This window comes from Telmatherina bonti (assembly GCF_933228915.1).
Source record: "Telmatherina bonti genome assembly, chromosome: 10".
Lineage (NCBI taxonomy): Eukaryota > Metazoa > Chordata > Actinopteri > Atheriniformes > Telmatherinidae > Telmatherina > Telmatherina bonti.
In genome coordinates this window covers 12,565,626-12,582,628 of record NC_136628.1, presented here as the reverse complement: position 1 = coordinate 12,582,628, position 17,003 = coordinate 12,565,626, and the positions used below count along the sequence as shown (strand labels likewise).

Below are 17,003 nucleotides of genomic sequence, written 5' to 3'. Positions count from 1 at the left end.
TTCTAAATAAGTATGATAAAAAATAAAAATGTAAACATGTACTTCAGTTAATTTCATCATTAAATGTCAGTCTGTTTTTCTTTAAATAACCTGATTATTGTTAGTCACAGAGGAAGAAAAAAAATAATTTCCGGCTCAGCTTTCATTTCCTGTATATAAAGTGTGAAACTCATGTTTGTGTGTTTCAGTTGAAGTGCCGAGGAAAATGCAGAGGTATGTGTTCATAACCTACAGACACCAGATTAACTGATTTTTACTGATAATCTGTTGGTTTTAGAGATTAAATGTATATATTTGTGTTTTTCATGACTGCAGTTTTAAAGTTGGTGTGGTGACAAAACGACCGAAGTCTGCAAAAGCTGCTGCTAAGACGGATTCAGCAGCGAGCTCTGCAGCAAAGGTTCGTTCAGCACTTTTATTCACACAGAAACAGTCAGGTTTACTGATTTGTAGATGTGGTTTGATGATGTGGTGATTAATTTTCCTCAGGTTTTTTTTATCATAACTGGATCCTTTAGACTGTTAAAGTGTGAAAGTACATTGAGGCTAATCACCTCCTGGTAAAAATAGTGCAACATGTTGGGAGATGTTCATTCAGATGTTTAATGCTGCAGGGAAAAAAAGCAGATCGGCCACAAAACTGAAGTCATTTAAAATGGAAACTTTTATGGGTTTAGAAAACACTGGAAGAAATTCAGAAATAAATTGTGATGATAAATGTTTAGACCAGTGTTTCCTAATCCTGGTCCTCGGGGCCAACTGCCCTGCATGAAAAGTTTGATCGTCCCGTCCTTTGTTCCGACGGATGTTTCTCGTACTGGAGCCGTGATGCGTGCCGGCTCTCCCAGCTGCGACGTCTCCTGTCCAGCTGCAGGTTCAACCTGATACTGGTGTGTTCTGGAAATGGAAATTTAACTGGTGATTCCATAGTTTTTGGTTTTTTTTTCCCCCCGGACTTGACCGATTGTCATTTTTTCCTCTATGGGAGATAAACAAGTGGATGGAAGGATGGATGGATGGATGGATGATATAAAACACCTGTAGTTATTGACGACCACAGTTTTGGAAAATGTTTCAGTTTTAAGTGACTTTAGTTTTGTGGTCGGTCGGGTATCTGCTATTTTTCTACAATATTACACAACTGAATGAACATCCTGCATGATGGGTGATTTCCTTATTTTGGGGCTTATTCCCCAAATATGAAGTGAAAATGGTAAACTTTATATGGATCATTGGGGGAAGAAAAAATGGGGGAAAAAATGAAAACAGCTTGAAAGAACACTGGACTAAAAATCTAAAAAAAATCTAAAGTCTAAAAATGTCCTGATAAACTAAACAACTGCTTTGCTGAGTGAAGTTATGCTACATATTGTTTATTATACACATCTCTGATAACGAGTGTATATTAATGAAACCTCCAAAGTATTTTAGATTAATTTTAAGTTGCAAAAAACTTTTTCACGAACCACAATATATTTTAATTTAAATTTCTAATGTTGGTTGTTGGGTTAGTTGTCCCTCGTCTCATTTATTGAAATTTTCGACAAATTTTTCAATATTTCATCTTTTTAAAAAAAAAAATTTATTTTAAAACAATTTTATTTTTTACTTATAAACCTTTTTTTTTTATCAGCAATATTGAAACCATACTAGTTTCACATCTAACTATTAATGTGTAAATAGTCTGCACTCATTTTTACTAGTATCCTGTTTTTTAATTTGGTGTTTAACTCTTGTGTTGACAGATTTCAGAAAATAAAATGGACAAAAAATCTGGTGAGTGTGAGGTATTTATATTTATTCTCTAACTCCTGTTGCCAGCTTGTTCCTCTGGAAGGCCATTTTCCAGCTCATAGAGCTGCTTTTATGGCTTCATTTTCCTTCAGGATTTTGGAGATTTAATTGAAAAAATTAGCTTTAAGCAGCAAGGTGTGTTGGTGTTAGTTTGCTCGGCATGTTCGTGTCATTAAATACACACTTAGGGATGCTGTGAAGACTTGAAGGTTTGAGACCTTTGCTGTTTACATGTTTGGGCAGTTTTCTTTTATTGGCACGTCTCAGTCCAGACGTCCCGTCGTGGACAAACGGTTCTGCAACAGTCAGGTGAACCAAGGCAGGTTTATCTGTACAGCACCTTTCACGTACAAGACTGTTCAAAGTGTTTTACATGAAACATTAAAAACGTTACAGCTGGTGTGAAGAAGCATAGAAGACAACAACAAACAGCAAAAATCACAAAAAAGTCATAAAAAATTAAAGGCCTGAATAAAAGTTACTGTGAGGATTTAATTTAAAGCGCAATTCTCGATTTTCTCCATTTAGTTCAGTGTTAAAACTCATGTTTTGGAGTTTTATGTGTATTGTGGTTTAGCATGAGAAGAGTTTAGTGAACTGAGATGATTTTGGTTGCACAACTTGGACTCTGGGTCTGGGTCTGCTTTGATCACTTTCCAACATCAGGATTTTGGTTTTCATGGAAAAAAATTCCTGCTATAAGCAAGTTTACATGCTGTTACCGGATCTTCAATTACCAAACCAGACGTATTTTATATTATCTACTTCATATATCCTAAAGACATTCACAGTATTAGCAGTAAGAGTGTGTGCGCACACATGAATGATTTGAAACAATCCTGATGTTTTCTTGCAGGGAAAAATGAAAAAGCTGCACAGCCAGAAGTCGTTCCTAAGGACCCAAAACCATCGAAAAGGTTTGATTTTTTTTCTACGTCAGCAACATTTACAGCACAACTTGCTTGACTTTATGTCTATAAAGAAATGTTTGCAGCTTCTAATAATTACACAACTTAATTCCACTTTGATGTAAAGTCCGTGTTACTGCAGTCTGACTGTAAGTAACTAAAACTTCTGTGTTTCCAGTGAGAAAGTAGAGTCCAACGCTTCAACACGAAAGAAAACCAAGAGTATAAATGATCAGACTGACGTGCAGGTAAGATGGTTTTCACACTGTAGGTTGTTCAGGTTTCTGAGGCGGTTGACGTGCTTCTGTTTGTTCTTAGAAACAGGTGACTGGTGATAAAGCGGATGTGTGCAAAGAGCTGAGATTCATGGTTCAGGAGGCCTTCACTGCCCTGTACGACCTGCGCAGCCGCAACGCAGAGCAGGCCTTCAGCCAGGCCCTGAAGCTCCTGGAAACACTCGTACCCAAAATAATAACTCCTTCCCGATTAACCATTAATAACCTGGTAATAAAGTTTCTGCTGTCCTCAGCCGCTTGCAGTGGTTTGATTTCAGAGATTCAGAAGCTCCAGAAGTTCCAGCCTTGATGCCAGCAGGTGTGAAGTGCAGAAGTTAAACTGTGGCGTTGTTTCACTCTCTCAGGATCTCGGGCTTTCTACGCTAGACGTGCTGTTGCTGCTGTTCGGACGTGCATCAGCTCTGACAGAAATCGGCCAGCCTGAGGTAACTGGGAAGTGGTTGGGGTTGTGTTGCATCATCCATGAAAAGCTCAGCCTCTTCGTCATCCAAGCTTTGTTTCTCTGCAAAATGAACAACATGAGGGTGTGGTGTCCATAAAATCTTTACTACATGCATATAAACACTCAACAGCTCAGTGTAAGATTGGAATTATTTTATTTCATATTAAATTCATGATAATGTGAAGATGTCTGAAAGAGCAGGTAGAAACCAAACCTCCTTATGCTGACAAGGAATATGAAAAACCCTCCAAAGACTCATATGTGTTGGGAAACTCAATTTCACAATAACTTCAAGATAAAAACAGTTTACTTGTCGTGAGTTTGTGTAATAAGCAGTTTTTGTGTGGGTGTAATTATTCCACACCTCTTTCCTGTAATTCTCCTTTTCTTATTAGTGGTTACAGCTGGTTTGATGTTGGGTTTTTCTGAATTGTGGCTTTTTTCAGAGACTAAGAGCAAATGGGAGCTATTTGCAGTCGTACATCCTTCCTTGACACATCGATGTCACTCATATAGCTGAAATTCTGTAGTCAGATTTAAAGCTGGGGTAGGTAATGTTGGGGAGGGAGCAAGATGTGAAGGTCCGGGTCGGGGAAATCCCAATTCCCTGCATATAAAAGTATTTATCTGCAGGGTGTGTCTATCAGGTATGCGATGCTGGAGGGGGAGGAGGGGACCCGGGAGAGGAAGCTTACAGAATATAAGAAATGAACAACTTCAATTCGGTCCAAACGTCTGGATTGGTCAAAGTTTTTACAGATTTACAGTAAACTGAGGGGTCTAACTATATTTCTTATAGTTCATGATTACAAAATGTATCGACTACTATCAGGACGTGGAACCACTTCAGAGTAAAATAAAATGTCTCTGAGCAACATTACCTACCGCAGCTTTAAAGGCAGCTTTTCCTTTTGGAGTTTGTGCCGTTTCATCTGTTATCGGTATCACCGGTGTTTCAGCCCAAAGGCCTCCTGCCGCTGTACTTTCTGCAGCAAGTTGCAGCAGTCTGAATATAGTTTACTGCATGATGGAACGTATTTGTATCAGAAGTCGACTAAAATGAGAATTTCTATCAAAACATTAGAAACGCTTTGTGTTTACTGGCTGAAAGTGGGAAAATCTCGAATATGTTCCCAGTATTTAGTGACAGACGTTTCAGACTTGTATCTAAGTTTCTCCTGCTGCTTTTATCAAACGTAGGAACTCGCAGAAGCTCAGAAAGTCCTGGATAAAATGAAGTCATACGAGGAGCGGACGTTTCAGTGTCTGGTTTACTACGCCATCGGCAGGGTGTACCTGAGAGAAAACAGGTACGGCGGTGTCCTCTCCTCAGTTTCTGCTCCTACTGTCTCACACTTTGATCGTTTCAGACTCTACCGTATTTGTTTGTGTTTCTTTTTGGCAGGTTTGCGATCGCTCTGCAGCAGTTTGCGGATTCCCTGCAGATGGTGAAGAATCAGATTACACCTGGTAAACTCACCTGGCCTTTAACCAAAGACATTGTCAAAGAAACACAGCCTGAATATTTCAAGGTAGGTTTGTGTTTGTTGTCTGGAGCATTTTGTAAATCAGATGGCGAATTCCTTCGTGTTGGACAGTGTGTAAGATGTGTGTAAGATGTTCATGCAGCTCCATCAAAATGTTGCAGTTTAATAAAGAAGGTCCAGTCTTCTGTATAAGAGTTCATATTAATAATTTAAATGTTGTTCTTGCATGTCAAAAGTTAGATTTACTTTAACTCAGAATCCTAATATTAATCTCCAGGGGGAAAAAAACAAAATAAAACTTGTTTTTCTCATTAACGGGTTGAGTTCGTCTGACCTGTGTTTTATTTGGTTGTTTTTTTTTTTTTTTCTTCCTCCTTCTGTTGCAGTTTTAGCAAGTGGGTCAAAAAGAAAAAAAAGATTTGCAGCTGCTTGTGTTCTCGTTTTGACGGATTGCTGTTTGAGACTTTTGGGTCTTTCTGTGCGATCGCTCTGCGTGCACAGAGTTAAATATCAGTGCATGCATGGCCCGTCGTCATAGCTGCCGTTATCACATCTTTTCTTCAGGTAGCCAATCATAATGGTGAACCGTCACCTTGGTAACTAGAAATATAAATTAAACGGGTAGAATTAATCAGAAAACTTAAGCGATCACTAAATATTTGTAAAAATGATATTAATAATAATGTGACAAAATTCAACCAGCTTCCCTTTAATAAAAACCAGCCGCAGTGTGTCGCAGCTGACAGATGATTGCAGATCTTTGCAGAGATGATCGTCTCCCTGGAACCATAAACAGGCCTGGAGCCAGATTCACTAAACAAACAGCGGAATATAGACATTTTATAGACATTTCTAAATCTGTGAATGTTTATATTTTCTTAGTTAACATGTTGTACATTTATTCTTAAAAATTTGAACAACTTTTCTGTTAGTAGGTACAACTCATTTGTCGCCATAAACTCCACAAATTACAGATGCTTTGAATTTTAATTACCTTCGCCGTGGACGTTAGGTTTTTACCGGTGTTTATCGGTCTGTTTGTGTTTAATATAACTCAAAAAGTTATGGAGGTCTTTTCACGAAATGTTCAGGAGTTGTTGGAAATGTTAAAAAAAAACAAAAAACAACTGATTTGACCCGGATCCCCGTTTGGATCCAGGAACTTTTTAGATCTGTGACTCTAGGCGGAGATTTGTGCTCTCCGCGTACTTTTCTAGTCCAAAACGTTCTCGTTAAGACACTGTAAAATCTGCTCTCATGGCTGAACAATCCGTATTTATTTACATCTTTTTTCTACAGCTGCTTTTTTGCATGCGTATAACGTTCATTAGTGTTTTTAAAAGTATACTCAGAAGGTTTTGTGTGTGAAATTTCAGGAAGTTTTGGAGAAAGCTATAGACTTGTGCAAGTTTCCTCCCATTCCTGATGGCGTCTGTCGCCTTGAGAAATGCCTGTCCTCTTTGAAAGCTGAAATCTACTTCACTGATCCGGATTTTAAGGTAAGTGGCAGCCTGTCTGAATGTTTTGGTGTTAGGATGTGCGAAGCCCTGACTGTGTGTGTGTGTGTGTGTGTGTGTGTGTGTGTGTGTGTGTGTGTGTGTGTGTGTGTGTGTGTGTGTGTGTGTGTGTGTGTGTGTGTGTGTGTGTGTGTGTGTGTGTGTGTGTGTGTGTGTGTGTGTGTTTCTGCAGGGCTACGTTCAGATTGGCTGCTGTCAGAGCTGCAGGGTTGAATTCCACATAAACTGCTGGAAAAGCCTGAAGACGACAACGTTCTGTGAGAAGAGTGAAAAGGTGAATTTAACTTCTGAAAGGATTTGTTCAGACTAATGTTCAGGGTTAATCTTCTTGGACTTGTGTGATCCGTTGACTCTGTTTGACCTGGATGTGTTTTGTGTTGCAGGATATTCTGCGAGAGGCTTGTTTGACTCCAGACTGCGTCGGACAAATCTGTTGTATCAGGATCTTTGGTCCGACGGGGTTGGTTAAATGTAAGGTACGGTACATCTGAAAGAAGCAGCACGTGTTACACACCCTTCGCTTCCCCTTTGGAGAGTTACGAAGGGTTGCCAGTTTGTAGATGATGGAGAATCATACCTGGACACGAGGGTTAACTAGTCTATAAAGGTTTTTCATAAAGACGGGGCGACTCAAGGTTCTTTGTTTTCTTTTCTTTTGCATTTTCTTGCCAATCAAACAGTTTGAACGACGCAGGCCGTGTTGTCTGCAGGGTCTGTTACTGATTGAGTTTACAGGAGTTTAAGATGAGGATGGTGAGGATTGTTATTGCTGGCTTGGGAAAGATAATCGGTGTATGTGTGTACCCCTCACACACACACACACACACACACACACACACACACACACACACACACACACACACACACACACACACAGTACAACTCACACAAAAAGAAGGGCAGTTTAAAAAAACACACCGAGGCTTCCTTTGTCAGAGTTTTGTCCTCGTACGTTTCTTTCAGCTGCTGCTTTCCTTCAGTCTCACTTATTGAATACATTTGATATTAATTATGCAAGTTCAGGGGCCAAACACTTTTCACTTGAACAAAACATCAATATTTGTTGCTGTAAACTAAAAGTTCGCCAGTTTACTTCTTTAATCTGTGCAGCCGCACAAATGGGTTTAATGAGCGCTGAACGTAAAATTAGACTAAACTTTGTGAATTAATGAAACTTTTAGGTTAATTTAAGGAAAATATTGGAACTTATCTGTCGAGGAAAACTTTTCCAGCTCTGCATTCATATTGTAAAGAATTTAGTTTCTCGTTTTTCCCGCCTCGCATCAGATTCTCCGGTATTGATCTTTGTTTCACTGCGTTTGATCGCTTGCAGAGTCATCTGAGGTTTTGCTGAAACTACGTCTGGTCTTTCACGAGCTTCCAACCCTGCAGGTTGCAGCTCTTTTGCAGACATAAAATATCAAATATTGCACTGTTGCTTGGCAACCTTGGGAAGTTGCGTATGATTGGTTAAGGAGCGGGAAGTAGCCAGGAGTTATGTGGGTCTGTAGCGCTCGCTTTGAAAGCAGAAAATGTTGACAAAGACGTTGCTGATGGAGGACAGATTGTTTATATGGAAGGTTCCTTTCATCTCAGGCAACAAATGAAAACATTTTAAATATTTTACAGAAATATTCTTTCTTATTATGTTTGAAGATGAATGATTAATGTTGAATTTTTATCTTTTCAGTTTGAAACAGAGATTATGAAACCGCAGATGCCAAAGAAGCCAAAAGTGAATCAGAAATGTACAAGGTAAGGCTAAATCCACCTCAAACCGTTTGTTTCCCTGAACGTCGCCTGTCGCAATAAGTCAAGAAATCGCACAATAATTTTGCTTGATGCAATCACTTTCATGTCTTTCTTTTGTGTGACGCATTTGTTTTAAGACAACATTAACTAAACACGGCGACACAACAAGCTTCCATCTGTACTTAAAACACAACCATCAACTGCAGTTTTCCCAGCTGGGAAAAAAGTCCACAACAAACAGGCTAGCTCCATCTTCCCGACACTACGATCACTGGGCTGTTTAACCGACAGATAAATACAAACAGGACGGTGCAACATGGCGTGCACTCGGACAGCGTGGTTGGTAAAGCCATGCTGCCCTTTAAGGTTGTTAAAAAGGCGACATTTATAAAAATGGTGCAAACATTTCACAGCCAGTATGAATTGCCTGGAGGAACATACATGTTACATACAGCAATTCCACAACTTTACAGTGACATGAAAAATAACATACTGAAGGTGATCAAAGACATTCAGCTTTACCATTCCACCTCTGGTGACATCCAGACATGTCTCCTTATATGAGCTTTACCATGGACTATGTAACTCTATGTGTTACATGGTGTTTACAGACCATATGTTCCAGATAACAACGTTGCCGAAACCCTGATCTGTTTTAGCAGACTGGGGACTGGATGAGCGTAAACTAGTCGGCACATCGAGCTAAATGTTTAAGTGTTGATTTTTGAAAGGGTGTATTTACATTATTATAGCATTGTTGTTATTTTAGTTGAAAATGGTCTCAAAATAACAATAATCGCTTCATGCAATATTATCGTTTATTGCAATCATTTCTGAGATAATTAATCGCATGGCAACTTTTGTTACCGTGACAGGCTAACCTGAAAACATAACGCGTGTTTTACCTTTGAGCCTTGTTATAGGAGGTTACATGTCATTAAGAACCAGTATCAACTGAATCCCCTTTAACTTTATGAAATGGGATGAAACCATCTAAACGTGTGCAGTTTTCGATTGCTTTCATGTTGTTTTTTAATGAAGAGAATCATTTCGGAGCTTATCGTTGCCATGGAAACTAACCAGTACGGACTGAGCTGTCAGGCATTTTCTGACATACTTGAAAAGAACATTTCTGAACAAGCTGTAACGAGGAACAGAAATTACCGGATAGTTAAACTTGTTATGATGCAAGATATTTAGGTAGAGCCTGATTTATTTTTCCTCTGCTCAGAGGCCGCCGTGGCGGTCTGCGGTGTGAAACGAGCTGCGCAAAATGGATGAAAAACGTTGAAAGTTTGAACCATTTAAAACAGGAAAAGTGACATCAGTGTTCACTTTAAAGCAGAGTCAGAACAACTTATCAATACAAGGCGGTTGTCAGGACTTAACTAGTTGGTTGGGATGGGTACTACTAGTAAAGAGGACATGTGAGCTGAGGCTTCAGATGGATGGTTCAGCTTTTTAACTAACATACGTTTGTGTTTCACAGAAACTCACATTTTCCTCATCCCCACCTGCCCATCAAGGCAGCTGCAGCCTGCAAGATGTTAATGTGAATTCATACTATTATACACAAAGGGTGTCAAAGTGGGACCTCTGGGGCTGTTTTCCTCTTCCAACACACCTGGCTTCCATTAAATGGTTCCCACAGCTCTACACAATGACTGATCTGAGTCAAGGGTGTTGGAGGAGGGATACCTGGAAAACCTTTACAGGAAAGTTGAACCAAATCAGCTCAATGTGCCTCCATCAGACCATGTTCCACTCGTAGCTGCAGCGATGTTCTACCTTCTTCTGTTCCTGATTCACTGATGATGAACAGACAAAGGTGCATTAAAAAGCTTTATTAGGATATTTAAAAAAATGAAAGCAGAGACTGAAAGTCTGACAGGTGTTAACTCAACATTAGGCTGAAAACATTCAGTGTTTTATAGTTCTGTTTTCAACATCATAAAAGCAGTTTGTGGTTGTAAGAATGAACTTCTACCACCAGGATCACCTGCAAACGAGTAAAGATTCAACATCTTTGTCCTGTTCATACCGTCCCACATCACTTCCAGTCATACCTGGTGCCGAGAGCCTCCTCGAGGTCCTTCCTGTGTTTCCTGATATTATTCTAACTTCTGAATCGTAACTGAGCAATAGGTCCTGGTTTCCTTTCAGCTGTGGACAACCCGGCAACCAAGACGGAGACAGTTTTGCTCTTCTGAATCATGTTCACCACAAAATGTTTTTAGAAAATGCTTTTCTATTTATAGCTGTTTATGGTATAAAAATGCTACAAATATCAAAGATTCCACCAAAACGGATGCATGGTTTTAATTTTATAGCTTAGTTTTAATTATCTTCATAGTTTCAAGTCATTTTAGTGAAGTTTCTGTATATTTAAATACATTTTTGCTTTGAAAAGAAAATATTTACTTTAAACAAAAACTGCTTTGATTGTGACTTAAATGTGCCGAGTGGTTTTGCTCGTTTGACATATAGATCAATAATGACATTTTTGCTGCATTTTCTGGAATAAAATCTAAAAAGTAATTATTGCTTGTCAATACGGAGAAGTATTTCTTTCCTGTCCAAGGCTGCTGAAGCTTTCACGTCTCTAAAATAACCAGTTTCCTTCTGTTTTCAGTCTAAAGAAGTTAAAATCAAAGGAGGAGCACAAACTCAAGAGAAAGCATCATAAACAGCCATTTCTAGATAATGAGATCATCTCTGATGAGATTGTGCAGCTGAAAGAAAACTCTGGATCTCAGAGTCAACATAAAGGTACCGTTTCACCTGCTGCTCTGCCGTGTTGATGTTGTCTCCTGACTCTAAATCATCTGTCCAAACCAAGAGTCCATGTTTATCTAAATGAACCTGTTTGTCATGTCTCCACTGTGCCGGCAGCCTGGTTGGTGTACAGAGACAGAGTTCTACTGCAGATCAGTCAGAACATGAGTCTTCTGAAGGAGGAGAAGAGTCTCCATGTTTCTGCTCTGACCAGCAGCCTGAAGCCATGGCTGGAACTGGACTTGTTGAGGGGGAACCAGCTCGCTGGGAGGCTTTTGAACTGGCAGGAGGAGCCGCTCGGGTCTTTTGGTCAAGCTGTCGAGCTGCTGCTGGAGAGGAAGAACCGAGTTTGGGCTCGAGTTTTTATCCAACTTCTTAGTAGTTGTGTGGATGTGAACCCTAAGCTCAGCAGTTGGGCGGGTCAGCTCAACGACGCAGGTCAGCCTCGCCACATGCTCCGCATGGAGACGGCGAACACGCCAAACTTTACGGGACTCTGAATGTGGTTTAAAGTCTGAACTTGAGGCCTGACCATCTGCTTCCTGCTTCCAGGTTTGAATGCAGCTCAGACATTCATTGAACGCTACGCGGGACACTTGGAGCAGCTGGATCTGGCCGTTCTGCTCAACTTTGAACCGCTGCAGGAGATGATTATAGAGAAACTTGACACTAGACCGGAGGTTTTTGCAAGCATTGGCTTGACTGTGACTGAGTACCTAAAACAGGCTCCTCCACATGACATGAGACTTTTTATCTGGACTCTTGAGGAGCATAGAGATGACTATGTGTCCTGCCACTCTATACTGGATGAATATTTTGATATGATGGGTACGTATATCAGAATGGAAAATCGAGGTGAGCGGCTGGTTTCTCTTTGCGATTTCACGTTGTGCTTTGTTTTTCAGATGGACATTGTTCAGTGTTAAAAAAGTCTGATGAAAATGTAAGTGTTTTAAGGTTTTCTTAGGTTCATGTTTCCTCTGGCAGAAGTTTCTCACAGAAAACTATGCATTTAGGGTAAATCAGGTCTAAAAAGGCATCCCACGGCTTTGAGACAACATACTTGAAACGTACCGCTCGGCCGGAGGAGGTGTGGTACGGACATCGGCAGTAATTAGTCCTGTAGTGTCGACAGTATTTTTTCTTTTAAAAATGAAGAAGTTGAACGGGCCATGGTGGGATCAAAGTACACGATGTGACCGATGTAAACATCAGAAAATCGGGAGTTTTCCACATTAAATCACGTTGAAGGAAACTTTGCTCACTGATCAGGAAAAACAACAGAACACAGTTCTTAAAAAACGAAGCACATCACAGGAGCTTACGTCTGTTTTACTAAAAGCATCCTGAAAGCGGCCCGGATGTTCTGCCGGTTTGCAGATTTATTTGTCTGCGGCGCACGTCTTGCCTTTAAATAGCAAATATATTCAGATTCAGACGTGACTGACTGTAATTTTCACCTTCTCTTCGTCTAACTCGGACATTTTCTATCAGTAGAAAAATGTTTGTTCAGTTCACAATGTTGGTTTGTTTTGCAAAGCATATTTCTCATAATGTGGTTGGACTGGATAAAGACCCGTATGTCCACCATATGAACCAGTTTCTTCTGTCTCACATCCTTTCTGTCGGTGTGTAATCTCTGGACAGACATCAAATACGCCCAAATGGAGCCTGTGTGCTCAGCCAACAGCTGGCCACTGGGAACGTTTCAGTGTGTGAAACATTGTCTACAACGTCCTTATAATTGTTTTTTTCATCCAGTTGTGTTAGATTGGTGTCGGGTCTGTCAGTGAGAGAAATCTGTTGCTGCTCATGATTTCATCCACTTACTGGTGTGATCTTTAACTTCCTCTTTTTATCTTTCTACCCACCAGTATTGTTGCTTCTCCTGCGGCTGATCTTATCATTAAGCTGCAGTTGTTTTACATAATGAGCGAACACGTTTCTTTCACAGCGTTTATCTCTGCAATCTGTTGGCTTCCCTTAAAACTGTACTGTAAATGGTTTGCTGAGTGGTGGATGTGGTTTTCTGGTGTGCTGAAGTGTTTTTGTGAAACTCTGCTGGGATCATGTGTGTATAAGAGCTTCAGAAAAGCTCCGGGAGCACGAGGATACTTTCCATCCATACAGTGACTTCTAATCGATGTTGTTGTCCTTCACGTGGATCCACTTTTAGATGCTGTAGGAGGAAAAAGCCCAACGAACCACAGACACTCAGACCAGTAGAAGGAACAAAAGTTGTACAGGCGATCCTCGGGTTACGCAGCTCTCTACTTGCGGCGTTTCAACTTCACGAAGCTCATTAAATAAATGTAAATTAAATAAATAGTCTAATAGGTACGAGGTTCCGTATGAGCTCTTACCACGCGTGATGCAGAGGCGACGCCTCAGTGCGTGTGTAATTAATTTTATTTTAATTAAAATGTATATTTTAATTGCCTGCACTGTTTTTCCGTGAATATGATGCATAATGTATTTAGTACAGGTGGGGAATCGAATCGAAAACTAAATATCGAGATTATTTTGCTTCACAATTTTTAGATTTTTTTTTTTTTTTTTTTTTTTTTTTTTTTAAATCAAAACGAAAAAATCTTTTATTTTTATTTTTTTGAAGAAAAAAAAATCTATCATGAAATTTAGGGATGCACCGATCCACTTTTTGGGAGTTCCGATCCGATACCGATATCTGAAATGTGAATATCTGCCGATACCGATATTTTCAGATACCAAATGTGTTTATGTGAACATTATTGTGACGATGGTTATTATTGCTGTTATAACTGTGTAAGATTTCACTAGGTTGTAATAAATTACCCATCCTTTCTGAAGTTACCTCACAAACACAAATATAATAACATTACAGATCTAACATTTTCAACAAGTCTTATTCTGATTTGGCTCATTTTACCTAAATACAACTATAAATGTGTGGTTTTAAAACAGAGATCTCGCTTTTAGTGGAACAAAAAAATGTCACATTTTAACATTCAAGGCATTTATTTCTTATAAAACTCATCCGAAGCATGTCATCAAACACATCTACGCTGGCTACACTGGTGTGGTATCGGTTGTGGTATCGGTACACTTTTATTAATACCAAGTACGAGTACACACACATGGTATTGAGCCGATACGGATACTGTTATCTGTATCGGTGCATCCCTGATAAAAAAAAAAAAAAAGTCATTTTGTATTGTTTTTACTCATCATTTTACTTGTCTTCTTGGGCATTACAGCAGCAGAATCATGGTCTGTTTTTCCTCATTGAAATCAAGAAAAATGACAAGCGAAAGTTTCAAACATTTTTTTTTTTTTTTTTTTTTTTTTTTTTTACTCTAGAAAAATTCGTATTTTGTCAAAGAATCACGAAAATCACAATTTAAACCGAATCGGCACCTTAAAAATCAAATCAAATCGGGATGAAAGCGTATCGTCACAGCCATAGTATTTAGTTATTTAGTTGTCAAGGGGACATTTATTGGGTGTTCCAGGATAAAAATCTGACTCACACAGCATTTTAGGTTACGCCGCAGCGTGGAAACGGAACATGTTTGCAAACTGAGTGGCCCCATTCAGTGGATATGGTGAACTAAGAATCAACTTAGTGGTTACCTCAATTATTGTTCTAGAAACCCCACAGTGAGGTTTACGATGGCCTTCTCCTGGTTCTTACGTCCTTTTGTAGTTGTTGTTGTTCCAGCGACTCTTTGAGGCAGGAGATGAGAACATCTGTCCTCTACAGAGGATCCACAATATCATAGTTACAAGATTTTTCCATCAGATTCCAGACACATTAATAATGAATCCACGGTGTCTTGGCGACATTGTGGTGCTTGTTGCATGTTTATATCTTCATTTATTCTCCTGCGGTGATAAAAATTCCAAAGATCTGGCTTTTTTTCCTGGTCTGAATGTCGTGTCCAGAATGTTGCTGGGATCCAGATGTGTCTTTGATGTCTTGTAAAACCTGTTGGGAACTCGTTGTGGAGGTGCATGTCTGCGTACTGTAAATGTTCCCATCTTGCAATGAGAAAGAATCCTTTAAAGTTTTCCTGCATCCAGATGCAGATCCAGATCATTCCCAACATTTAATGGAAGTTAAGTTAGACCAAGACCCGTGTTCAGGGAAACATTGTGAAAATCCGTCCAGACACATAAACACACCTGGAACATACATAAACATGCTTAAAGTGAAATTGTTTTTTTTTTTTTAATGAAGTTTTTGCTGAAGGATCAAAACGACCAGTTCAGGAAGTTTCCGTAGTTTAGATGAGTCTCTGGTTGGTGTCGTATTTCATTGAGCTTCACCTGAATGCCTTTCAGTTTCCTCTGACATTTTATTTATTTATTTATTTTTCTTGTTAATTTTTTTTGTCTTGTCCAGCATTTAAGCAGGCAGAATGATGGTCTGGATGCCGTGTTCTGCTGAGCAAAGTTACTGTTGCCGAGGGGAGCTTTATAGATACAATGTTCCCCCTTGATATTCTGGATTGGAGTATTGCTGGACTGGAGAGGATAGAAGAGGGACAGAAAGAGAATGAAAAGAAGAGAAAAAAAACATCTATAGCGAGAAAGAGAATGAGAGAGAGAGACAACCTACATGCATGTATATACCTGAGCACGCGACACACCTCTGACATCATTTCAGAAATCCACAGCACAGGTTGGAATTAAATTCATGTCCAGTTCTGAGATCTGTGGTTTGTGTTTCATCATCCCCCAACAGCTTAGTCGATCATTTGTTGGAGAGTATTGATATTTTTTCTGTCCTTCATCTTGGCACATAAGAAAACTGCTTTTGAGGGCTGTAATTTTCTTCTGTACAGGGAAAATGTAGCAAAAGTGCTGATATACTTGTAACGTTCATCTGTTTCTCAATGTTGAAGTTACTTTCAGGTGATTTAATCCTGCTTGCAATAAGAAATATGTTTCTGTTTCTAATTGATGTTTTTTTTTTTCAGAACTCACCTATAAAGGGTAAAACTCGAGGCCGAAAAAAGAAGCAAAGAGAGCATAGGGTGAGAGAAGGTTTTTTTGTTTTTTTTGTTTTTTTTCTCACAAGAATGTCGTACCGTCTTTCTGATCCGTCTCCCGTTTTCTTCCTCACAGGGTCTTTTTGTTTTCCCCGTGGGGAGCCTCACCCCTCACCCGGTGGGGAGAGTAATTCCAAGAGAAGAGTGGGACCAAGAATTTTTTGAAGATGACTCTTTGTAAGTTGTTCTTCGATCCTCCTGAATGCTCAGATAGTTGCTGTGATTGAAGACTGGACTTACGTTGAGCTTTCCGTTGGCAGATCATTCCTTCACCCCGTTGACCCCTTCACCGTTCCCAGTCACCTTCGAGAGCAAGTGGTTGATTTTGAGGACCAGTACAACAGCTCAGGGCAAAGAACTCACTTTAAAAAGATTTTGGACAACAACCCAGACACGACAAAAGAGTGGTTGTATGAGTAAGTACCGCTGAAAGTCCAGAATGTCTCTCCATTTTACTGGCTCACGCCACCGTGTGGTTACCGCGTGAACAAGTGAGTTTTCATCGATGTTACGACTGTCCAATATGAAAGAGTTTCACTCCTCCTCATGGTGCTGAGATGGCTGGAGGGAAGATGACCTGAGGGAGCAGCAGGAGGAGGAGGAGCAAGAGAAATGAGGAGTAGCAGGAGATGTAACAGGTGCTGTAGGATCAGGGAGGCGGGGAAAGGTGGCAGCTGAATTCTGGACAATCTGAGGTTTGTGGAGATATTTCTGAGTGAGACCAAAGAAAAGAGGTAGAGAGGTGAAGAGGCTGCGAACAAGGACAGACGGGGGCGAGGGAGGGGCGGAGATGGAAACGTGCAGAGCGAGTAACGTCACTGATGTGAGCATGAAATGACGCGGCATCGAAGATGGAGTGAGGAGGGTTGGGTTTGATGGAGGAGCAGAACTGGTTGTGATTTGCGATGGATGTATCGGCTGAAAATGCTGCCAATATCGCTAAATTATATTGTTAAATATTTATTGAATAAAGTTTGTAACAGTGTTGATCATCTACAG

General features: G+C 39.9%; 1 protein-coding gene across 3 annotated transcripts in view; it reads left to right on the top strand.

Moving 5' to 3' along the window:
• ttc3 (tetratricopeptide repeat domain 3) overlaps positions 1–17,003 on the top strand; it is a 49,816-nt gene that overhangs the window by 21,813 nt on the left and 11,000 nt on the right. For all 3 annotated transcript variants that reach the window (XM_079247812.1, XM_079247811.1, XM_079247813.1), the window contains exons 13-32: positions 189–213; positions 316–400; positions 1,746–1,776; positions 2,651–2,711; positions 2,881–2,950; positions 3,021–3,206; positions 3,343–3,423; positions 4,641–4,750; positions 4,846–4,972; positions 6,304–6,426; positions 6,617–6,718; positions 6,828–6,920; positions 8,135–8,199; positions 10,829–10,965; positions 11,089–11,409; positions 11,524–11,799; positions 11,877–11,914; positions 15,933–15,989; positions 16,081–16,181; positions 16,265–16,420. In XM_079247812.1, the coding sequence (XP_079103938.1) occupies positions 189–213; positions 316–400; positions 1,746–1,776; positions 2,651–2,711; positions 2,881–2,950; positions 3,021–3,206; positions 3,343–3,423; positions 4,641–4,750; positions 4,846–4,972; positions 6,304–6,426; positions 6,617–6,718; positions 6,828–6,920; positions 8,135–8,199; positions 10,829–10,965; positions 11,089–11,409; positions 11,524–11,799; positions 11,877–11,914; positions 15,933–15,989; positions 16,081–16,181; positions 16,265–16,420 (2,245 nt within the window). The remainder of the gene's footprint in view (positions 1–188; positions 214–315; positions 401–1,745; positions 1,777–2,650; positions 2,712–2,880; positions 2,951–3,020; positions 3,207–3,342; positions 3,424–4,640; positions 4,751–4,845; positions 4,973–6,303; positions 6,427–6,616; positions 6,719–6,827; positions 6,921–8,134; positions 8,200–10,828; positions 10,966–11,088; positions 11,410–11,523; positions 11,800–11,876; positions 11,915–15,932; positions 15,990–16,080; positions 16,182–16,264; positions 16,421–17,003) is intronic.